At 45.1% G+C, this 24,650-nt stretch overlaps 2 protein-coding genes across 8 annotated transcripts; one reads left to right on the forward strand and one right to left on the reverse strand.

Annotated features, from left to right (window-relative positions):
• Positions 1-347: 347 nt before the first annotated feature.
• LOC116422812 (basic salivary proline-rich protein 2-like) lies at positions 348-9,510 on the reverse strand. The gene is made up of 2 exons (XM_031962547.1): positions 9,164-9,510; positions 348-1,422 (listed from the first exon to the last, which is right to left on the reverse strand). Exons 1-2 carry the CDS (start codon positions 9,508-9,510, stop codon positions 348-350), a joined length of 1,422 nt encoding a protein of 473 aa, XP_031818407.1.
• On the forward strand, positions 7,926-23,670 carry LOC100929045. Of its 7 annotated transcripts, XM_031952820.1 has the most exons (23): positions 7,926-13,876; positions 13,976-14,062; positions 14,258-14,356; positions 14,480-14,551; positions 14,651-14,746; positions 14,844-14,939; positions 15,037-15,138; positions 15,236-15,331; positions 15,429-15,524; positions 15,622-15,720; positions 15,818-15,919; positions 16,016-16,114; positions 16,212-16,310; positions 16,406-16,504; positions 16,601-16,684; positions 16,782-16,880; positions 16,977-17,075; positions 17,166-17,264; positions 17,352-17,450; positions 17,543-17,641; positions 17,741-17,839; positions 17,939-18,031; positions 22,176-23,670. In XM_031952820.1, the coding sequence occupies exons 1-23, from the start codon at positions 9,646-9,648 to the stop codon at positions 22,214-22,216; spliced, it is 6,285 nt and encodes a 2,094-aa protein (XP_031808680.1). In that variant the 5' UTR covers positions 7,926-9,645; the 3' UTR covers positions 22,217-23,670. The 7 variants fall into 7 exon arrangements, with proteins under 7 accessions (XP_031808680.1, XP_031808698.1, XP_031808691.1 ...); XM_031952838.1 differs by lacking the exon at positions 17,741-17,839; XM_031952831.1 differs by lacking the exon at positions 17,352-17,450.
• Positions 23,671-24,650: the final 980 nt, after the last annotated feature.

Consider the following 24,650-nt stretch of genomic DNA (forward strand, 5'->3'; position numbering starts at 1 on the left):
GCGTGGGAAGGGGGAGGAGCAGCCGCAGCCTTGACCTTCCCGCCCTTTTCCCAACCGCAGGGCGGTCCTGGTCCTCCCGCTCTCTGCCCCGCGGGGCTTTTCCATAGAGACGCTATGGGAACCCTGTGGAGGGTCCAGAGAGAGCCAAAAACTGCGCCCCTCCTGGGCCGTGGGCCCCGGAATCCAGAAAATTAGGTTCCAGCCAAGGTCCTCTTGGCCCCGTGACCCTGAGCCAGCGTGCCTCCGTGTCCTCGGTCTGTCAGAGCGGGGCGCTTTAGAGGCCCAGCCCCTCCCCCTGGCCCCGCTCTCCGCCGTCCCAAAGCCGGCTCCTGTACAATTAGTGCGGGCTATGAAATCTGCGTGAACACGGCGCCCTCGGGAGTGGGGGGGAGGGGTCTGGAAAGGCGCGTCCCGAGCTCCCGCCGCTTTCCCTCCGAGGCGGGGACCCCGAGGGGCTCCTGGGCCGCCGGCGCGGCTCGGCCGAGGGTCCCGAGGCCGGAGACGGCCTGCGGGGTGGGGGCGGGAGAGGGGAACGGGCCCCGGGCTCCCCAGGTGCTTGAGTCTCCACGCTGTGGGAAGCCGCTGGACGTTAATTGAGTGGGGGAGGAGGGTAAGGGAGGGGCCGTAGAACGGCCCGGGGAGAGAGGAGCCGAGGCCGGGGGGCCTGCTAGGGACGCTGTGGCGATGGGGTCCGAAGGTAACAGCCTCGGCAGCAATGAGCTGGGGAGCCCTTGCACTTGCGCCGGGGCCTTCTCGGGCAAGAAGGGGCTCCGGGGCGACCTCTCTACCGAGGGCGGGCCCCGCGTGAGACGGCCCTGGCGGGGTTCCGGCCCTCGGGGGGTTCCGGCCCTCGGGGGGTTCCGGCCCTGGGGGGTTCCGGCCCTCGGGGGGTTCCGTCTGGGCCGCCGGAGAGAGAGACGGCTCCGGGAGTGGGAAGGGAAAAGTCTGGCCGCGGATGGGGAAGTGAGCAGGCCGGCCCCCGGCCGGAGCAAGGCTGAGTGTCCGGAAATAGAGCTCTGGGAGTCGGGGCGAGAGTAAGCCCCGGCAGCTGGGGGGTCGTGGCGCGCTACAGAAGGGCGGAAACGGGATGGGGCAGAACGCTGGGCCGCGGTCAGGGCTCGGGGCCGCTGAGGAGGTAGCAAGGGAGGCTCAGAACGAAGGGACAAGTAAAGGGCCCGCGAGAGGCCCGAGTGCAGCCCGTTGGAAGCCTGGGCAGGCACGGGCGGGGCTGAGCCCAGCAAAGGAGACCGGGCAGGGACGCTTAGATGGGGAGATGGGGAAAAGGGGCATCGGGCCGGAGGGGCATCGGCGGTGTGGCCTGTCTCAGAGGTCACTGTTGTGTCTCGTTCGTGTGTTTCGGGAGCTTCTCTGGCGTTCGCTGAATTGTCGGCCCGTGCCGACTTCTGCCCAACTGCTCTCCACCTGGCCCAGAAGCGTCCGTCAGAAGAGCGCCCATCCCAGGAGCTGGGGCTTTGCCGTTATGTGCATTCCCTTCTGATCTGCTGCACTCGTTGTTCCTTTGGGCGCCCCCTTCCCTTTCCACTTGAGTCTGTGAGGGGAGTCCTGATGTTCTGTTCTTTCAGAGGAATCTCCATCCCGTTGGGGTGTGACTGCTTCCCGTTCACAGGGATTTCAGAGCGATTTCTCGGCCTGGTCGGGCTTCTGTTCCATGTCCGCGGTGTCTCCGTCTACAGCTTTAAGTACACATTAAGCACATATCTGGGTGCCAGAGAAGCAGCGCGGTGTCTGCCCTCAGGGAGCTAACTTTCTACCGAGATGGAACAAGGGGTGGGAAAGTAGTAAACAGAGGTTGAGCCCAAATAACCCTTTGGCCTCATACAGCTGCACAATGTAGAAAATGGGTTCTTTTGAGGGGAGGGGTGTCAGTGATTATTAATTCCCTAGTCGCTTTTGGCCATTTTCTTTTCTTGCTTTTTGGTCTCCTTGTGAGGTGTTTACAGGGAAGAAGGGAGGTATGTTTTTTATCCTCTCTTCTCTAAAGTCCAAATGATCTCATTCTATTTTCCAGTGGTGCTACAGGCACATTTCCTTAGATTGCTATTTCCATAAAGTTCCTACATTGATATTAGGGATGGAAACTAGAGGTTGGAAGGGAAAACTGGCTCTTCGTTGCTCAAAAGCAAATGCTTTCTGCATATGTTGAGCTATAATCCATTTGGATTTGGATATTAAAAAAAAAATAAAAGTCATCACTCTCACCCTGAAGCACATTTTGTTCCTTGATCACTCCAATCCCCCAAAATGGGAAATTTTAACTAGATTAGCTAAAGGTGTCAATTCAAAAAAAGACGTTTTTCTATAGACCAACAAGTTACAAAAGTGGCAAATGCAAGTGAAATTGTCTCATGGGGGACTATCCCTTTTCCCCCACTTTCTTCATGGTGAAGGTGGAGTCTAATAATTAAGAGTGGTCAACTTGAATTAGTCTAGCTAACCTATGTTAAGTGAAGTTAATAATGAATGTATGAATGAAAATATGAAAAAAGCCAAAGTACAGACAGCCTGAAAGTATTTTATTTAAAGATCAGAGATAGTCTTAATTTGAAACATGATTAGCTCTCTTTTCCCCTGCCCTCTGGCCATACTCACATGTATATTCCTCCAAATACTGGCCTAATATTTATCATTCTAAGAGTTAGATTGAGGGGAAAAAAGGGAAGAGATTAAGTTTTCCAGATGACTAGAGATTAGGGGTCCCACAATTGTTTTGTGAAGATTCCTCAAACTTCTGGCATGTGAGATTCAGCTTGTTGTATACTTGTCCTAGATCACTTGAAGGGATAGAAATTGCAGAGAAATATTTCAGGTCAAGGTAGGGAAAATATTATTTTCAGATACTATATCTTCCTCATCAAAAGCTTTTAAGCAAAGGCTGGATGAGGACAGTGTGAATTCATCAGGTATCAACAAAAGTTTAAGGAGCATTTAGGCATAAAAGCAATCTAAAAAGTTAACATTTTGCTTCATTAGTTCAGAAGAATAGTTATAATTTTGAAGAATCCTTTTCTTGAAACCACAAAATCTATGATTCTCCAAGATTAAGTGACTATTGTTCTGAATTGATGAAGCAAAATGTTAACTTTAATTATACCCTGACTTATGTACCTATGTTTGAGCATATTGAAAATTATCCTACTTCAAAAATCCTGTAAACATCACTTCAAAATGTCTTGTGTTAAAGTGACATGTCTGGGAGCAGGAAGGGACTCTCAGTTTAGACATTTCTTCTTTCTGAAGCAGAACAATGCTTGAGTTGAGAATTGAAAATAATGTCAATTTCATCCAAGTTGTAAAGTTGAATCAGAAAGACCTGAATGTGAATCTTGCCTTAGATATTATCAGTATAACTTTGGGCAAGTTGTTTCATCTTTATTAAATGAGCGGATTGAATGCAGTGACCTCTGAAGTCCCTTCCAAATCTAAGTTTCTGATTCTGGGCTTTCAAAGATTGGAAATGGGCAAATATCCTAATTGTTAAATGGATTCTGAAAACCATAAACCCATGAGGTGGAGGTTTATTGATCCCTGGCAAGAATTTGAAATTCACTATTAAATTTTTTTATTGATTTTGTTTCAACATATGATATAAATGTTCAGTACGCTCCTGTTTTATTCTCCCAACCCCAACACCAGTCCTGAAAGAGTTAAGTAACCTATCAAAAAGTGATTGTTGTAGTAATCCACCATTAGTGGATTCATTGGTGGTGAATTGATTTAACCATTCGGAAAAATAATTTGGAAATTCAAAGTTGCTAAACTGTTCATATCTTTAGCTCCAGCATTACCCCTGCTGAGCATATATCCCACAATATGCAAAATATTCACGTCAGCACTTTCTATTGTTAAAAAAAAATGTCAGAAAAAAAATAAGTATCCATCAATTAGGGAATGACTGGCCAAATTATGGCCAGTGGAGTTAATGGAATATTGTCACATCAAGAAATGGACAGAGTTGAGCCAATCTGGGAAGACTCAAATGAATTGAATTTGGAAAATAATTTATGTGATGACCATGAAAAAACAGCTCTCATCATTGCAATGACCAATCATGATTTCAAAAAGCTGATGAAAAACATAGTTCCCAAATCATGGGAGAGATGTGACATTCTAAGGGTAAAGAATGACATATATTTCTACAGTCAGTGTCAGTATGTGAATTTGTTTTGCTTGATTCTGCTTTCTTCTTATAGGCTTGGGGTTTTTATTTATTAGGCAGGGAGTTGTGGAAGGAATGGGAAGGTATTGATAGTTGTATCAAGAAAAAAAGAAATGAAAAATGGAGCGTGAATAAAACATTTTAAAATACATAAAAGAGCCACAAGTGTGGAATATTAAGTATAATGTCATATTAGGTATATTGATTGATTTTTTTTTTCTCTTTTTAGAAGCATTCTTTGTTATAATGCATGGCTTTCTAGAAGAGAAGGGGAGGGATGGGGAGAAATCTAGGCGACATAAAAACAAAAGATATCAATAGAAATCTACTTTAAAAAAAGATAGCAAAAAGTAGTTCAGAAGGGCACAGGGAAAGCAGGAGAGAATTGGACTTACCATATTAAACATAGCATGTACATTAAATCAAACAAGCCATGTACGATGCAGGTGTATGGTGTCATCTACAATCTATTCCTTATTTAAGGAAATGATCATGTTTTATATTTACCAAGTTCCTAATAAAAAAGGAAAGAAATCATATGGCGCAAAAGAAAGAATGAATAGAAGGAATTCAAAGAAACAGGGAAAGACAATGTGAACTGAAGTGGAAAAAAAATAGAATTGAGAACAAAATGTAAATGTAAAGGAAAACCCCCACGATATCAGAATTCATATTAATATAATGAATGACTGGTCTTGATTCTGGGAGGCTGATGCTGAGACATAATTTTCTTTCTCTTGAAAGAGAAGCTATGGACTGTATATCAGTGGAATTCTGCATAGCTTATCAGATACAACCAATTTGTGGATTTGTCTTAACTGTTTTTTTTTTTTTTAAACATTTTATTGATGCCTTTTGTCCCTTTTACATTTCTCTTCTTTTCCATTGATAATTCTCACCCTCATAATAAAACTCTAGTTAAGCATACTTCGTCCACAGTTGATCTTTTTCACAAGGCAGAATTCTATATAGGAGCCAGGATTTGTTGGAAAGTGACAGTGATATAAAAACAAGTAGCAATAAAAACATTCAATTAAAAAAAGTGATCATGCCCTAATGGAACAGGCAGCCTAATATTTTAATCATTTGGAATGGAATAAATTATGTTAAAATGAACCAGGTGCACGTGAAGCTGCAGGTCCAGTTCAGCTCTCAGATAACCCCCAGCATTTCCTTTTGCATTATACTGATTGGGGGGAGGTGGGGTGGGGTGGGGGAGCACATCCATTTCCTCTACTGGAGTCTCAGCACTGGAGTCCTCATTCCTCTTTGTGCTTCCTTCGGTGCCTCCAATAATTCTTGGAATATTAAAAAAGCACTTAAATGTTTGTTCAAGTGACAAGGGCCACTACCTCAGCCCGGCTTTGGACTAGGTTAACCAGACTGGAAAAAAGCCACAGACAAAACAGATCTGGATTTTATGGAGGCATTTTACAGGAGCTTCCAAGAAAATCAAGGCATACATGTAGACAAATGTGGGCCAAACAAAAGGGCCTCCCCAGATTGTGGAAGTTATTGTCAGCCTGGAGGGGGTACCCTGGTGCAGTTCTTATTCTGCATTTTTGTCGATGACTTGCATTCATTCACTCATTCATTCATATTCATTCATTCAACTAGCATTGATTCATCCTACTGGATTCCAGGCAGTAAGAAAATTAACTAACTCAAACCCATCTTTGCTCATAAGGAGTTTATATTCTATGGGGGCCCAAATATAGAGATGGCATGCTTACCAAATTTCTGGATGACACGAAGCAAGCAGGGATAAATCAGAATCAAGATCCAAACAGGCTTGAATATGCTCAAATAAAAGGCTGAGTTTAACCAAAAAAGTAGTAGTAGGATGAAATGTCCAATTGTAAACCTAAGTTTAAAATTTTATTTGAGCTAGTGGAAGATTTAGGAGACCTGAGAAAACAAAATTTAAAAAAAAAAAAAAAGACTTAAGAAACTAAAGCTAAAAATCAACTCTGTGACCTGGATGTCAAAAAAAAAAAAAAAAAAAAAAAAAAAAAAAAAACCCTCCAACATATTAATTCCTGTTTTCAAAGAAATAGTAATGTCTAAATAAGATCAAAATAGCAAACTGTAGGACTGGGAGCAACGAAGGGGCAGAAGTGGTCAGAAGGCTTATTCAGGTTGAATCTGGGGGGAAATTCCTAACAATGAGAGCTACCCAAAGAGTGGCTGGAGAGGGGGCGGGGGAAGGAGAGAGAATCCTCCAAGTTTGGAGGCAAAGAATGACCCCAGGTCTGGTATGTTATTTGCTCAGACGTGGGTTGAACTAGACGACCTCCGAGATGCTCTCCAACTGTGAGATTTCGCAGTTACTTTTGTAATCAAACTCTATCTTGTGGCAAGAAAGAGTTATCCCACAGGTGCACTCACATGTATAAAGCTAGCACCTGGCAAGCTTCCCCCCTTCTCGCTCCCATTCTCTTCTCTCATTTTCCTCCTCTCCTCCCATCTCCACTCCTTTACACTGTTTCCACATTCATTAAGTCACCACAGCAGTGGGCCCTCCCTGAAGAAGAAAGGAAAAGGGCAAAGGGGAGGAAAAGGTGAGGGGAGGGAAGGTTTTGGAAACTGGAAAGCACCGGGAGCCCCTTCTTCTTGGGTTGGGGGCAGGGGTCTCAGGATTTTTATGTGTCTACAATGAATAAGGAATGCAGCTCTTTCTGCAGCACTTTTCTGGTTAAATCTTGCAGATGGGGGTTTGGGGGGGAAGTGGGGGTTTCTTTGTTATGAAAACTGAATCCTTCCTTCTTTTCCTCAATTCACTTGATCTGGGCACACTGATCTGCGATGGCTAGGGCTCCACCTGTCTCTTTGGTGCCATCTAGACCTAAACTGATGGCTGACAACATCCCCCTCACAAGTCCAAAGGCGAGTAAGAAAGCAATTTCTGAAATCCCAATCGAGGAGCTCTGTGAAATTTCCATGGGGTCCTTTGCTGTTTGCTACCCTCTTTTCCTGCCCCATCTCCGCCCCCACTTTAATTTTTTCTGTCCAGGATTCCTAAGCCCAGCATTGAGGGAACTTTGGAAATTTCCCTCATGAAGAAATATATAACTGACAACTGAGCCAAAATTTTAATTGACAGTGTCCCTGATCACATTCATGTTGTCAGTATTTGACTTGAGTATTGATTTCACATTTTGAACAAGAGGGGAGCCTGGATAGGGGAGAATAGAATCACCCCCATGTTATCTTGTGAACTGATTAGCACCTTCTTGTATTTTGTAGTAGCAGTATTGAATAAACTGGCCTGTTTGATGTTCCTTAAGTGGGACAGATGTCTTTCAGCCTAGACCATGAATGCTTCTCCAGATCCTGGAAATTAATCTTATTTGAATGATAACAAATAGCATAAGAGGTTCTTATGTTTCTAATGTCCAGTCTACCACATGCCCAGAATTCCTGGATACTGTCTATAATCCTCATTCTAGTCCATTGAACAAGCACCCACTATATGCCAGACACTCTGCTAAGCGCAGGAAATACAAAGAAGGGGGAAAAGTCCTTGCTCTTGAGGGGCTTACAGTGGAGGAAATAACAGGCAAACACTACACACGTATGTATGTGCATACACACATGTGAAAATATATATATATTTACAAAATCTTAGAAGGCATTGGGATTAAGGAGGACTGCAAACACCTACTTTAACAGAGTTTGAATGTTACTGAATATAATTGAAGGGACGATAATAGTAATAATAGCTAACATGTATATGGTTCTTACTGCGTGCCAGACGCTGCTTAGGATGTTACCATGGTTATTTGTCACTTATTAAGCACTTACCGGGATATGTGCTTTATAAAGATTCTCTCTCTTGATCTTGATGATGACCCTGGGAAATAGGTCCCGTCTTTATTTTTATTTTTCCATTTTACAGGTGAGGAAACTGAGACTGAGTACCTTGCCCAGGGTCCCAAAGAGAGTAGGTGTTCCAAATCGGATTTTAATTCCTGGTCCTGACTCCAGGTCTGGCCTTCTAGCTACCCAGATCCCTGTGTGGCGTGTCTGCAGCAGGTAGGGTCAAATCATGCCGTGGAATGAGAACATTTTCTGAAATGAAAGGCTTTAATAACTTCCAGTTAGATGACATTTCTCTTTTCTCCCTTTACCTAGTTTACTTTTAACATTCCAGCCCCGAGAATCAGGGTTAATGGTGACAACTTTAGTTAAATCGGTGAGCATTTATTATGCGCCTACTATTCACCTGGTAGTTCTTCCCTCTGGGCATACAAAGAAAGGTCAAAAGCTTCTGCCCTCAAGGAATTGGCCAGCTGAAGGAGATTTCCTTGGGATCCTGGGATAAACAACCTGTGCCCATGCAAGATAATGGGGATGGAATTTCAGAGGGAAGGTCCTGAGTGTGGGGGAGGAAGTGGGGCTGGAAAAGCTTCTAGGAAGTGGGTGTCGATGGAAGAAGTCAGGAAGCAAAGGTGAGGAGGGGAAGAGTAATGCACACAGGGGAGACAGTAAAAAAAGAAAAAAAGTCCCCGGGTTGTTACTTTTGTGTGGAAAGGAGACAAAGAGGAAAAAATCCGGGAAGCTAGGAAGGGGCCCGGGGTGAGACGGTTTTCCTCGATTCAAGAATTGTGACTTAGCGACTAGCGGACTCTGAAAACTGGCCGTCCGAGCCCCTTCGGTTCTGCTTGGGGGGACACGGATTTCGAAGCGGAACGGCCTTTGGCGATCATCTGTTGTCCCCAAGCCTTCTCTGAGAAGCCGCGGGAAAATGACCCCTCCCTGCTAGTAACTGGCAGTCGGGATTCGAACCCAGGGCTCCGGGCTCCCGACTGCCGAGCCAGAAGCTCGCGGCAAACCCCGTGCGCCCGTGCTTGGGCTCCCTTTCCGCCTCTCCCTCACCCAGTGCTTCGAGCATATTCCTTAGAGGCAGGAAGGTGCCATTTCAAAGGACACTGTGTGCGCTATAAAACCATGCGAGCGGTTGGGAAGCGTCGCCCGGGCTCTCACCGGAGGTCCCAAGGAGCGAGATCTCGAGGCTCGAGAGCAGCCCCAGTGTCAGGTGTCCGCCCGGGAGGGGGCTGGGCTGGCCAGGCGCCACCCCCGCCTGGGCAAGGTGGTTGGGCTCTGTAGGCGAGAGAGAGAGAAAGAGAGAGAGAGAGGGCTGCGGTGGGGGTCGGTCGGCCACTTGGTTGCGCCCCTACTCCCCCCTCCCTCAGAGCAGCTGCGTCTTTGCAGAACTGGGCGGAGCCGCCTCGCAACCACCAGTGGCTGCGCTGGATGTTGGAGCTCTTGCAGGAATTCATCAGCCGCTGGATGCTAGGTTCAGCACTGAGCTCCTCAGCAGTCAGTCGCATCTTGGGCTGCGCGCTGGCTAGTGGCCCCCGGACCGGAATCCATCTGCCGGCACCTGTAAGTCTCCAGCAGCCCCGGGCGTTCGCTCAGCTGTTCCACCGCGGTCTTCTTTGGCTGTAAGTACAGACCCACGAGCCATGGAGAAACTCCTCCAGATGGTGGAAGGCATGCATCTAGAGGAGATGTCTTCCCAGCGGCTCCAGCCCGAGCCCTCCCGAGCCCAGAAGCGTCCCCTCTCTCCGCAGGCGGGCCTGAGCGCCTCCAAAAGGAAAGTGGTCCCTAGGTCGGAGAAGCAGCCCGAGACGGGGTCAGGTAGTGAGGAGAGTAAGAAAGAGGAGGAAAAGAAAGATAATGCGGGCGTCGGAGTGGAGCGGGGAGCCTCGCCAGCCCAGTCTATCCGATGGCCGGTAGAGAGCAAAAATAAATTTGTGCACATCAGTTTGGGGGACCAAGAGGAGAGGGCTGAGAGTTCCCAGACGGGATTAGCTGTAACCGAGCCCAAGCTCGCGGCGCCCGAGATGTTAGCAGATCCCGGGGCTAGCGCTGCAAGTACCTCGTCTACTCCGGGGGCTGAGCGCGAATGCGTTTCGACAGAGAGCATGCGTAAAGTTACCGATGTAGTTGCGGAGAGCGGGGATGCGGACACGGATCGCGCGTCGCCCGAGCGATCCGACAAAGGGCCCGCTTCTGTAGAGGGTGAGCCGGTGGCGACTGAAGTGGTAGGAGAGAGTGTGGAAACCGATGCCGGGGCCGTTGCCACCGAAAGCGAGCTTGCGGGAAAGGGCGTGAAGTCAGAGAGCGGGGCTCCTGGCGCGGGTAGCTCGGACTCTAAGCGGCCAGACTCAGAATCGGCTTTGACGGAGGACGAGGCTCCGGTAGCGAGTGTCGGTGCGGACCGCGCGTCTCCCGACACAAAATCCGCGTCCTCTGAGGTTTCAGAAACTAGCGTTTCCTCAGGTGACAAGGCTGTGCCGGCCCAAGTGTTATCGGAAAAGGTCCTCCCCCCCACCAATGTTTTGTCTTCCCCGTGTCCCCAAACTGTTACTGGTTCCCCCGAAGGAGAGACTGTGGTGCCTGAAGTGTTGTCAGAGAGAGGGTCCGCAGCCCCCGCGGTTTTGTCTGATGCGCGTTCGGAAACTAGGAGCGTTTCCCCCGAGAGGAAGCCTGTAGTAGCCAAAATGTTGTCAGAGGCGGCGGCCTCGTCCCCTGGTGTCTCATCCCCCCCGTGTCCCGAAATTAAGTGTATTATTTCCCCCAAAGGCAAATCTGTGGTCACCGAAATGTTATCAGGGACAGTCCCTCCCGTCCCCAGCACCTCCTCCTCTGAGGTTTCTGAGGTTAGATGTCCTTCCCCTGGGAGCAAGCCAGTAGTAAGTGGCTTGCTCTCAGAGGCAGTATCTCCGACCTCGAGTATTTTGGCCTCAGAGGATTCGGAGACCAGATGTATCACCCCTGAGAGCAAGCCCTTGGTAGGCGCTGTGCTCTCAGAGGCCGTGTCTCCGACCTCCAGCATCTTGACCTCTGAGGATTCAGAGACGAGGTGTACTTCCCCTGAGAGCAAGCCTATAGTAGTAGGTGGAAAGCTCTCAGAGACCGGCCCTACATCCCTAGTTGTTGTGACTGCTGAATGTTCTGAGGCTAGAGGTACTTCCGCCCAGAGCAAGCCTATAGTAGGCGAAGCGCTCTCAGAGCCCGTGACTCTAGCCCCAGGAGTCCCGGCCGAGAAACGTGCGGAGGAGACCAGATGTGTCCCCCTGGAAGGGAAACCTGTTGTAAGTGGAGTGGACTCCAGGCCGGGCTCACCAAAACCAAGTGTTTCCTCTACTGAATGTCCTGAGGCTGGACGCCTTTCTCCCGAGACCAAGCCAGTAGTAACTGGAGTGGTCTCAGAGACGGGATCTCTAGCCCCAGATGCCTCATCTGCTGAATGTCCCGACACCGAATGTGAGTCTCCCGACATCAAACCGATAATAGTCAGAATTATCCCCGATAGATTATCCCCCCCCATCAGCATCTCATCCACTGAGTATTCTGATACTGGATATGCTTCCCCAGAGAGGAAACCTGTGGTAAGTGAAATCCTCCCTGGGAGACTATCTCCACCTATCAGCATCTCTTCCACTGAGTACTCGGAAGCTAGCTGCGCCTCCCCCGAACGCAAGCCAGTAGTAACTGGCTTGTTCCCAGAGATACACTCTCCAGCTATAAGTATCTCCTCTGAGGGCTCGGAAGCCGGCTATTTTTGTGCGGACAGAAAGCCCATAGTAAGTGACATATTCCCCGGAAGAATTTCCCCGGACATGAGCAACTCATTTTCGGAGTGTTCGGAGGTCAATACCCCAGAGAGGAAACCAGTAGTAACTGGGCTCTTCCCTGGGAGAGTGTCACCAACCACCATCGTCTTGTCCTCTGAGGGTTCAGAGACTAGCTGCCCTTCCCCAGAGAGGAAGCCAGTTATAGCCGGACTGCTCTCCGGGAGAGTTTCACCCACCACCGTTGTCTTGTCTTCCGAATGTTCTGAGAATAGCACTTTCTTTCCAGAAACCAAACCTGTAGTAGCAGAAATGTTTTCGGAAAGGTTCTCTCCAGATGAGAGTAGCTTTTCTTCAGAAAGTTCAGAGAACAGCTGTGCCTCCCCAGAGAGGAAGCCTGTAATAACAGGACTCTTCTCGGGGAGGGTCTCATCACCCATCAGCATTTCATCTACAGAGTACTCTGACCATGGAGACGCTTCCCCAGAAAGGAAGCCCATAGTAGCTGGACTTTTCCCAATGCGGTCATCTTCACCCATAAGCATTTCATCTACCGAATATTCAGACATGGGAGGCGCTTCCCCCGAAAGGAAGCCCGTGATCAGCGAACTGTTAGAACGAATGCGTCAGTCGTCGAATGTTCTGTCTTCTGTTTGTTCTGATGGTAGGTGTGTGTCTCCGGAAAGTAAACCTTTAGGAAGGGGTATATTCTCAGAGACCCTATTGTCATCCACTAGCATCTTGGCCTCTGAAGGTTCAGAGTCCAGATGTACTTCTCCTGAGAACAAGCCCACAGTAAGTGGGATCTTCTCAGAAACAGGGTCTCCAGCCCCAGATGTTTTGTCTAGTGAATGTGGTTTAGATACTCGTTGTGGTTCTCCAGAAAACAAGCCCATGGTCGGTGGAATGTTTTCCGAGACACTCTTCTCAGCTACCAGCATTTTGGCCCCTGAGGGCCCGGAGTCTAGGTGCACTTCGCCAGAGAACAAGCCCACGGGAAGTGGGATGTTCTCAGAGACACTTTTTTCAGCCCCGAGCATCCTGGCCCCTGAGGGTTCAGAGACTCGCTGCCCCTCCCCAGAGAACAAGCCAGGAGTTTCTGGCATGTTCTCCGAGACTCTATCTCCACCTCCCAACATTTTCTCCGAAAGTTCGGACACCAGGTGCGTATCCCCGGAGAGCAAGCCAGTAGTAACTGGCTTGTTCTCCGAGACAACATCCCCACCTCCCAACATCTTTTCCTCCGAAAGTTCGGACACCAGGTGCATATCTCCCGAGATCAAGCCGGTAGTAACTGGCTTGTTCTCCCAGAGACTATCTTCACCCATCACCATTTCATCTACTGAATGTTCGGAGACTGGATATACTTCTCCTGAGAGGAAACCCGTAGTAGTTGAAAGGCCCCCAAACAGACCCTCTTCACCCATCAGCATCTCATCAACTGAATATTCTGACACTGAAGGTGCTTCCCCTGAAAGGAAGCCGGTAGTTACTGAACTGTTTTCAGACAGACTGTTTTCATCAACAAGTGTTGTCCCATCTTTGTGTTCTGAAACAAAACTTGCTTCAGCAGAAAGCAAGACTTCATCAACAATTGGACTTTTGCCAGAAAACATCTCTCTTCCATCTACAAGTTTCTTTACCACTCAGTGTTCTAACATAAGATCTTCCTCTCCCGAAAGCAAACCTGTAATAGCCAGACTGTGCTCAGAGAGCCTAACTCCTACCACAAGCCTCTTGCCTTCTCAGTATTTTGAGACCACATCTGATTCTACAGAAAGCAAAGCTACAGAGACTGGAGGACTGATTCCATCCTCGAGTCTCTTTTCTTCTCAGAGTTCTGAGACAAGATTTGATGCTTCTGAGAGGCTTTCTGCTGTAACCAGACTATTATCAGAGCTTGTGGATCCTGCCACACTTATGATGGCTTCTCAGTCTTCTGGCATAAGGTTTGCTTCCACACAGAACAATCCTGAAGTATCCAGACTGTCTCCAGAAAGACTGATTCCTGCAACAGGTTTTGTGTACCCTCCCTCTTCTGAGACAAGAGCTACCTCTGCGGAGAACAATCCGGAAGCATCTGGAGTGTTCTCGGAACGATTGTCACCTAGGACAGGTATGGTGTCCTCTCTCTGTTTTGAGACGATGCTTGCTTCCACAGGGAGCAAGCCTGTAGTATCCAGAATGTTCTTAGAGAGTGTGTCTCCTGCCACAGGTTTCATGTATCCTCCACGTCCCACTTCATCTGAAAGTGATGCTGCTGTACCTGACGTGTTTTCCGAGAGATTGTCTCCCACAACAGGTATTGTGTCTCTGTGTTTTGTGACATTATTTGCTTCCACAGGGAGGAAGCCTATAGTATCCAGTATAGTATCAGAGAACACCTCTCCTGACTCACCTGTTGTATCTTCTCTACATCTTGGGATAACTTTTGCTTCCACAGAGAGTGATCCTGCAGTAACTGGCGTATTCTCAGAGACCATGTCTCCTTCCATAGGTATTGCATTCCTGCCATGTCCACCAATAGAAGCCGCTCTGACAAGGAGTGGTCCTGCCAGAATGGGAGTCTTCCAAGAGAGACTATCTCCCACAACAGGTATCTTGTTTTCTCTATGTTTTGAGACAATATTTGCTTCTACAGAGAGTAAACCTGTAGTATGCATAATATTCTCAGCGAGGGGGTCTCCTGACACAGGTATCTCATTTTCCTCATGTTCAGAGACAAGAGCTGTTGAAGAAAGCAGTCCAGCAGGAACAGGAGTATTCGCCGAAAGATTATCTCCCACAACAGGTATCTTGTTTTCTCTATGTTCTGTGACGATACTTGCTTCCACAGAGAGCAACCCTGTAGTTTCCAGAATATTCTCAGAGACCATGTCTCCTTCCACAGGTGGGACAGGCACTTCAAAGAAAGAAGAAGCTTCTTCAAGTCTGAATGAAGCTTCACAAGGAGGAGTGCTGATGGGGAGATTATCTCCTATAGAAGGTATTGTGTTTTCGCAATTCTGTGGTAATATTTGCTTCCACAGAGAGCAAACCTGTAGTATCCAAAATATTCTTAGAGAGTGTGTCTCCTTCCACAGGTGTGACAAGCACTTCAAAGAAAGAAGAAGCTCGTTCAAACCAGAACGAAGCTTCACAAGGAGGAGTACTGATGGGGAGATTATCTCCTATAGAAGGTATTGTGTTTTCTCAATTCTGTGGTAATATTTGCTTCCACAGAGAGCAAACCTGTAGTATCCAAAATATTCTTAGAGAGTGTGTCTCCTTCGACAGATATGAAAGGCACTTCATGTTCAAAGAAAGAAGAAGCTTCTTCAAGTCTGAACGAAGCTTCACAAGGAGGAGTACTGATGGGGAGATTATCTCCTATAGAAGGTATTGTGTTTTTTCAATTCTGTGGTAATATTTGCTTCCACAGAGAGCAAACTTGTAGTATCCAAAATATTCTTAGAGAGTGTGTCTCCTTCCACAGGTGTGACGGGCACTTCAAAGAAAGAAGAAGCTCGTTCAAACCAGAACGAAGCTTCACAAGGAGGAGTACTGATGGGGAGATTATCTCCTATAGAAGGTATTGTGTTTTCTCAATTCTGTGGTAATATTTGCTTCCACAGAGAGCAAACCTGTAGTATCCAAAATATTCTTAGAGAGTGTGTCTCCTTCCACAGGTGTGACGGGCACTTCAAAGAAAGAAGAAGCTCGTTCAAACCAGAACGAAGCTTCACAAAGAGGAGTACTGGTGGGGAGATTATCTCCTATAGAAGGTATTGTGTTTTCTCAATTCTGTGGTAATATTTGCTTCCACAGAGAGCAAACCTGTAGTATCCAGAATATTCTTAGAGAGTGTGTCTCTTTCCACAGGTGTCATGGGGCCTCCACATCTAGAGGCAGAAGCTTCTTCAAAGGATAGCAATCTTCCAGAAATGGAAATGCTGATGAGGAGATTATCTCCTGTAGAAGGTATTGTGTTTTCTCAGTTCTGTGATAATATTTGCTTCCACAGAGACCAAACCTGTAGTAGGCAGAATATTCTCAGAGAGTGTGTCTCCTTCCACAGGTATCACAGGGCCTCCACTTTCAGAGGCAGAAGAAGCTTCTTCAAGAGAGAAGGAATCTCTAGAAATAGGAGTGCTGGTGAGGAGATTATCTCCTATAGAAGGTATTGTGTTTTCTCAATTCTGTAATAATATTTGCTTCCAAGAGAGGAATTCTGTAGTATCCAGAATATTCTCAGAGAGCGTGTCTCCTTCCACAGGTAATACAGACCCACCACGTCTAGAGGAAGAAGCTTCTTCGAAGGATAGCAATCTTCCAGAAATGGGAGTTCTGATGAGGAGATTAACTCCTGTAGAAGGTATTGTGTTTTCTTGGATTTGTGATAATATTTGCTTCCACAGAGAAGAAGCCTGTAGTATCCAGAATATTCTCAGAGAGCGTGTCTCCTTCCACAGGAAATACAGACCCACCACATCTAGAGGAAGAAGCTTCTGCGAAGGATAGCAGTCTTCCAGAAATGGGAGTTCTGATGAGGAGATTATCTCCTGTAGAAGGTATTGTGTTTTCTTGGATTTGTGATAATATTTGCTTCCAGAGAGGAAGCCTGTAGTATCCAGAATATTCTCAGAGAGCGTGTCTCCTTCCACAGGTAATACAGACCCACCACGTCTAGAGGAAGAAGCTTCTTCGAAGGATAGCAATCTTCCAGAAATGGGAGTTCTGATGAGGAGATTAACTCCTGTAGAAGGTATTGTGTTTTCTTGGATTTGTGATAATATTTGCTTCCACAGAGAGGAAGCCTGTAGTATCCAGAATATTCTTGAGAGCGTGTCTCCTTCCACAGGTATTGCAAAGAGAGAAGCCACTTCAAGTGAGAATGAGCCTGCGGGATTGGGAATGCTGATGAGGAGATTATCTCCTATAGAAGGTATTGTGTTTTCTCAGTTCTGTGATAATATTTGCTTCCACAGAGAGCAAACCTGTAATGTCCAGAATGTTCTTAGAGAGTGGATCTCCTCCCACAGGTATCCCGTTCCCTCCATCTGCAGAGGGAGAAGCTGCTTCAAGTGAGAATGCGCCTGCAGGGACGGGAATATTCACGGAGAGATTATCTCCTTTAGCAGGTATTGTGTTTTCTCTGTTTTTGATAATATTTGCTTCCACAGAGAGCATGTTTCTAGTATCCAGAATGTTCTCAGAGTGTATGTCTCCTTCCACAGCTATTACATTCCCGCCCTGCTTAGAGACTGAAGCTGCTTTGAGTGAAAGCCACCATCCTGAAATGGGGATATTCACGGAGAGATTATCTCCCATAGGAGGTATTGTGTTTTCTGTTTTGTGACATTTGCTTCCAGAGAGCAAGCCTGTAGTATCCAGAACATTCTCAGAGAGTGTGTCTTCTTCTACAGGTATTGCATTCCCTCCGTGTTTGGAAGCTGAAGCTGTTTCCAGGGAGAACGATGCACCAGGAATGGGAATATTCACAGAGAGATTATCTCCCATAGCAGGTATTATGTTTTCTCTGTTTTGTGATAATGTTTGCTTCCAGCTATAGTATCCAGAATGTTCTCAAGAGAGTGTGTCTTCTTCTACAGGTATCACATTCCCTCCATGTTCGGAGGCAGAAGCTTCTTTGAGGGAAAGTGATCCTGTAGAAATGGGGATATTCACGGAGAGATTATCTCCGTTAGCAGGTATTGTGTTTTCTTGGTTTTGTGATATTTGCTTCCAGAGAGCAAGTCTATAGTATCCAGAAGGTTCTCAGAGAGCATGTCTCCTTCCACAGGTATTGCGTTCTCTTCCTGTGCAGAGACAGAAGCTGTTGTGGTGGAAAGTGATCCTGGAGGAATGGGAGTATTCTCTGAGAGACTATCTCCCATATCAGGTATTGTGTCTTCTCTGTGTTTTGAAATAATATTTGCTTCCACAGAGAGCAAGTCTATAGTATCCAGAAGGTTCACAAAGAGCATGTTTCCTTCCACAGGTATTGCGTTCTCTTCCTGTGCAGAGACAGAAGCTGTTTTGGTGGAAAGTGATCCTGGAGGAATGGGAGTATTCTCTGAGAGACTATCTCCCATATCAGGTATTGTGTCTTCTCTGTGTTTTGAAATAATATTTGCTTCCACAGAGAGCAAGTCTATAGTATCCAGAATGTTCTCAGAGAGCATGTCTCCTTCCACAGGTATCATGTTCCCTTCCTCTGCAGAGACAGGAGCAGCTTTAACCGAGAATGAACCTGCAGGAGTTTTCTCCGAGAGATTATCTCCCATTCCAGGTACTGTGTTTTCTTTGTCTTTGAGATAATATTTGCTTCCACAGAGAGTGAGACTGCAGTATCCAGAATGTTCTGAGTGTTTCCTACCATAGGTATTGCATCCTCTCCAAATTCAGAGACAAGAACTGTTTTGATAGAGAGTGATCCTGTAGGAATGGGAGTGTTCTCAGAGAGCGTCTCTCCTATAGCAGGTACCTTGTCCCCTCCATGTTCAGATACAAGAGCTGCTTCCACAAGGAGCAGAGTGTTCTCAGAGAGCTTTCTCCTGCCTCAGGTTTCTTGTCTTCTCAGTGCTCTGACACAAGATTTACTTCCAAACAGAGTTAAGTGTGCCCTAGCCAAAACAGTCTCAATAGGCTATGGCATCTATAGCACACTCTCTCCATTCTGACATGCATTTTCCTTCTACAATGAGCTGGTCTGCAATAAAAAAAAAATATTAGCCCACAGTAAGGCTAGTGCTGCACACGCTGCATCAGCTCAGTGTTCTTACCGAAGATTTGCTTTCAGAAAGCCCAAACCCACAGTGATTGGGATGACCTCCAAGGGCACGGATGACGCCACAAGTCCCTCCACTTCTCCCTGTTCTGACGTGAGAATGAGTTCCACAGAAAGAATGCCCACCATTGCCAGAATGTTCTCAGGCAGTTTGGATCCTATCTTCCCAGTGTTCTGGAGCAACACTGTCTCCTATCTCCTCACAGAGTAAGCGTATCGTAATCAAAATGTCTTCACCTTCAGTAGGCTGAGCCATTCCCAGCACACTTTCCATATGCTGACACAAGCTTTGCTTCCACCACGAGCAGGTCTTCAGTGACGAAGACATTATTAAATAGGACTGTGCCCACCACACATCTCAAAGCCTCTCTCCCCCTTCTCACCAAAGATAGGGTTTCAGAGAGAATAAGCCTGTAGCCAACCAGAAATCCCTCAATAGGATGGCAGGCGCCACGCCACATCTGCCACATCCTCTTGAGGGCCTTACTGTAGGTTTGCTTTGAGTGTGTCCCAGAGAAGGGCAAGGTTCTCAGGCAGGGATGAGGTGCAGCAGCTTCCTGCCTCTTCTTTAAGAGTTGAGTATTTCTCAGCACCATCAAAAGGGGGAGAGCCTGCCCCCAAAAGTCTGTCTTCTCCCTGGCTTGCTGAAACTTTTTCAGCACCTACATTTGAAAAGCTGCTACTAAACGCAAAACAAAACATCATCTGGGCTTGTGAAATTAAGTGCTATAGTGTCTATCTGATGACAGCTTAAAGCTGGCAGTAAATACAGATCTAGGGATTGGGCTAGTGAATGAGGCTGTTAAAATTACAAAAACCTGTTCATATCAGAATTGTCAAAAGGAACTTTAGATACTTATCATGCTGATGTAGTGGTATTTCCACCTGGCTCACTTCTTATCAGTATCTTCTGTCCCTAAAATGCAAGTGATTCCTCTTTTGGGATCCTTAATAATTCTGCCTCCTTTACTGAAATATCAATTAAATACAAGTATCATAGAACAAACCACTCGTGAGTCGGTCAGTTGTTTTTGCCCGCATCAACAAAAAAAAACCATGCAGCTAAGAGAGCATTGAGTATTTGGCAGAAAACCTAATGCAGTATTATAGCCACACAGGTGGAATCACAGGCTCTTCATCTAGGAGATCTGGAAGCACAATTTGAATCTTGTCATTTTTGACTTCTTTCATTCCATCCACATGCTAAACAACACAGCAGAGTGACCATCAAGCATGAATCTGAAAGTCTGAGAGACCATCAGGAGAAAGAGAAGGCATTCCAGAAGAATGACTAGCAAAAGTAGTTGGGGATGAAGGAGAGTGTCAGGCATGAGTCTGTAGAAGATCATCCTTTTAGCAGGCTACTGATTTTTTCCTTCCAGAGGCAGTGCCACTGTGGAACAAAACATTATCAGAAGAACCTTTGTAATCTAGGGATAAATGCTACTTTGGAGGAAATTTAAGTATAGGGACATAGAAAGTTGTATTCAAAAATATGAGGTACTCTCTTCCTCTGTGTGGGTATTTATTCCCTCAGTTGACCTCTTAGAAATTAAGAAATTTCAAATGGCTAGCTAACTTGTAAGTTAAGATATCAAAACATTAAAATATTGTAAAAGATAAACATGATAAAAAGATGTCAAAGGATGTATCTAAGTCAAGATGTACCACTGAAAGAGATTTGTCTGAGGCTTGAACTACTGAACAGGCTATTAAGACTTGCAAAAATCTGTTAGAGGGAAGCATTGAGGACAGGAATAAAACTCTTGTATTGACCCAGTGGCACATGTGACAGGCTAACTTCTTGTGATTTTCTTCTAAAAGCACCACAAGATCTTTTGTCCATCGAGACTGCATATTGACAGTTAGGTTTTATCCTTCAGGAAAAAGCAGGCAGTATTACTGATGATGAATTAACATTCAGACTGCTGCAATGAAAATGTTGATTGAATATGGTCACAAGTATGATGAGTTGCCAGATGAAACTTTGCACTATCAAGAATTGTTTTGTTGTTGTTGTTATTTTTTTTTTTTGCAAGACCACTGCTTACCTGAAAGTTTTGCAAGAAAACAAAAATCAATATGCAGCTGATGTTGAGGTACCAAACAATCTCCAGAAAATCATCATTAAACACTTCATCTGTTCCTAAGAAGATTTTAAACTGGTAGGCTCTTTGACATGATTTGACATGAAATGATTTTGGAAAGAATTGTCATTTTTCAATGATCTTATGTTTTATAAGAATTGCTCGGATTCTGCATATTTACTGAGCGGCACAGCTGAATCAAACAGCAGTCTTTATCAGTATGTCTTTAAAAGTTGGGAAACTGCCAGTAGAAACATAAGGTAATTCTGGAGAAATAATTAGCTGCAGAAACAGTTGATGACAAGTATAGAATGTCAAGAGAAAGACTGCGGAAGAAGCTGTGAAAATCTTTTTTAAAAATACACAAACAAAGCCAACTAACATTCATGACCCAAATAATGGTGCCACTGAAGATGTGATAACCAAAAATGGCACGCAGGGCCACAAAGAAGAGACATGTAAACAAGACCAAAAAAGAGGAACATCGTGGGAATCGGCTCCTGAGAAAAATAGATTGTTAGGCAAGCAGGGGTTTCAAAAAATGTGAAAAGTGTATTAAAGAGCCCATTGCAGACAGAGAACATAAATGAGAAGGGGTTTGGCACAATGTAGACAGGGTTAATAAAACCTTGAAGAAATATGTTGAATCAATCATCAGGAACTACGTATGCTTAGAGAGCCACGCTGACTTGACTTTATAGGTTTCCAGTTGCAATTGGAAACAAATATATGAACATGCTCAGAAACATGGTCTTAGGAATGAATCTTCTAGAATAGATCTTGATAAATATTTGATGGTTAATTCCAAAAAGAGGAGGTATGGAAGCTAGGTCAACTTCAATAGGAAGGCAAAGTTGGATGTTTTGAACTGGTTATGCCACAGGGAAATTAAGATCAGACTTGTTTGTATAATGAATAGATGATGAGATAAATTTTTTGAGATAGGGGTTAAATACTGCATTTTCTGGTTGCAGAAACGATTGGTGTTCCATTGTCTAACTGTTAATTTCATCTTATGTTTCCTTCCTTCATTTGGCAGGTACTTATTAAGCAACTACTTGTGGACTAGGCACTAAGGAAATAAAGACAAAAACAATATTTTTTCTTTAACTAGGTTATTCTATTGGGGAGAAACAAAATGTGCAGTAAAGTAGCTAGTTCTAACAAGGGGCTGGCCCTCAATGGCCCAGTCCTAGAAGCTTTTGAAATAGGATCTGCCCACAGGATACCCATGTGGTTATTTGGTGAGACTTCTCTTGAAAGTGGGTTGTGGTTATGGAGTGGTCTCCATTTCAGAGCATGTACAGGTATTCTGATTGTTCCTGGTCTGTGCACTGAGTGGGGGTGGTGGGAAAAGGTTTGGTAGGCTGCTAAGCCAGGATCATGTGTACACTGGCATTAACCAGGCAACTCACCTTTTTTCTTGACAGTCTGAATGAAAAAAAGCTGTAAGACAGTGGGTGGGGAAACTCCTCCCCTACCTTCTCCACCACATGGCCTTTAAGCTACATGTCACCTATATCTCTTTTGTCCATTTTGTCTATTCTTTCCATGCTTAGATGAAGCAGCACTGGAGAAGGAACAACCTGATGAGATTTAAATAATTTGTGGAGGCATGGAGGTTTACTGATGAAAGTCTATGGCAGAACCTGTTGTAACCACGCCAGATGAGGAGTCAATGCAGCCCCAAGAAGTAACCTGCTGTATCCAACATGGCAGTGAGGCAAGAAAACAACATCACCAACTGGCAGCACCATGTTTGGAAGCAGACTCTCAGGATAACCATTTTATACCGCTGGAGTCTACTTTTGGGGGACCAGGGTGGTGGAGGGTTAAGTACGCCCCTGGTTCAAAGGGATGTTTCAATTTTATCTTTTCAGCAACTATCCCTTTGTAAAAGCTAAATACTATTAATTGGTTGACAATTAGCATTATTCAACTGGCTAAATTATTAGTGAAGCTCTAATCAATGGCATCGATATGTGGAGGAGACAAGGGGATAGCCGGGTGGAGCAGCTGGTGAGGGGACACTGGATGGAGCAGCTGGTGAGGGGACACTGGGTGGAGCAGCTGGTGAAGGGGACACTGGGTGGAGCAGCTGGTGAGGGGACACTGGGTGGAGCAGCTGGTGAGGGGACACTAGGTGGAGCAGCTGGGTGGGTAGGGGGATACTGGGTGGAGAACCACATTCAGCACAGGGCTTAGAAGAGGAAAGATCTCAGATGCTCTTTGGCCGTGAGACTGAGCAAGTCACTTACACTCTACTTGCCTCAGTTTCCCATCCGCAAAATGAGGACACACTGGAGAAGACAATACTATACTACTGCAAAACCTTTCCTGAGAAAACCCCATGAAAACATAGTCCATGGGGTTGGAGTCAGACACAATCTAAACAACGAAAACACTGACGAGATATCAACTTGCACTTTTTATAGGGCAAATAACTGGTCACGACATCAGAGGAAACACATCAGATTGGGACTTAAGTCATCACATTAAAAGAATTCTACTGCCCCTTAAGAGTACTCCTAGAACTCTCGGGGAGAAATAATGGAAGTCATTCTCTTGGAACCCAACCTAATAATACTGAGGATCATTGGGAGAGTTAAGTCCAGAGTCTGACCGTACAAATTACATTCAAACACCCACATAAATATAGTCAAGTGGGGTGGAGATAGTTAACAAACTGGGGATGAGTACAGTCATCATAGTAAAAGATATTCTAAACTCTGAGCCTTGGTAGGAGCCGAGGACTTAAAGACAACAATGAAGAGGAAACACATTCTAAGCCCAGGTAATGATCTATGTAGAGGCTTGGAGAATTATGGAGTATAATGTATAGGAAATACAACTGGCACAGTCTGCGAAGTATGTAAAATAAGAATCATTGATCTGATTACTAATTGTACAGACGACAAAAACTTATACTAAATAAAAGCTGTACCTGACGCAGAGTATGGTCTGGGGAAAACCTAGATTAAAATTCTACTTCTGATACTTTGTAGCTGTGTGACCCTTGACATGTGAAATTCATCATTGGTTATGATCTGTTTGGGGGGGAAGGGAAGTTCTACACTCACATGTTCCTTTGTGCATTCATTTAATAACAAAAACATATGTCCAAACGGAAAGCAATTTGGTGCCATTAAAAATACCAGCTCTTTTCTTTGCACCTGGGAAAGAAATTTGCATTTTTTTCCCTTAAAAGAGCAAAGCAGTTTGGAGAAAATGTGTAAAGCTCACATTAACTAGTAAAAGTTCAAAGTGACTTCTTAAGTTCTTTAAAATGCCACATCACTGTGTAATTTCTCACTTAATTTGTATGAATTTGTCGATTCAAAAATGTTTTTGCAGAAGAAATTGTCTATATTGTATGTTTTAAAATGTGCTTACAAGATAAATATAAATGATTTCTTAAAGTCATTTCTGGTGTTTCAGCTTTTTATTTCTACCATATGTGTTTCATAATGATGGGAATGATTTATGGCATCTTAACTAGGTCTGGGTTACAAATAAGAGAAAGTCTTTAGAGTATTGATATTTTTTGCCTAATTGCTAGCAATGTTTGAGGGAGACATTGATGGAATCTTTAAAAAAATCTTTAAATCAAGAAAAAAGGTTGATTTATTTAGCTTTGTTACTTTTTTGAAAAGAATCACATAAACTTTGCATTGTGGTTTTCAGAGATGCTGGATGTGTGGGACATCCAAAGCAACCTCATTTGTGTCAGAGTTTGTGCAGAATAGAATATAGTCTTCGGGCTTTGCTGATTCCAAGGAAGAATGGCTCATCTCCTCCCCTAAAGACCTCACTAAGGCTAAATGGTCAATGTTACCTTGTTAAGAGATTTAATTTTTCAATATTTTTGAGGCCCTATGTCTAATGAAATATAAAAATTGTATAAATTAAATTAGTTCCTTTCTAAATAATAGCAGGAAAAGACAGTCAAAATGCTAATATCTGACAACAGTAAACACTGTTCTTAAAAGAGAAAATACTTATTCCGATACTCAGATGAACTTGTGATCTCATCT

The sequence above is a fragment of the Sarcophilus harrisii genome, chromosome 1 (genome assembly GCF_902635505.1).
Source record: "Sarcophilus harrisii chromosome 1, mSarHar1.11, whole genome shotgun sequence".
Classification (NCBI taxonomy): domain Eukaryota; kingdom Metazoa; phylum Chordata; class Mammalia; order Dasyuromorphia; family Dasyuridae; genus Sarcophilus; species Sarcophilus harrisii.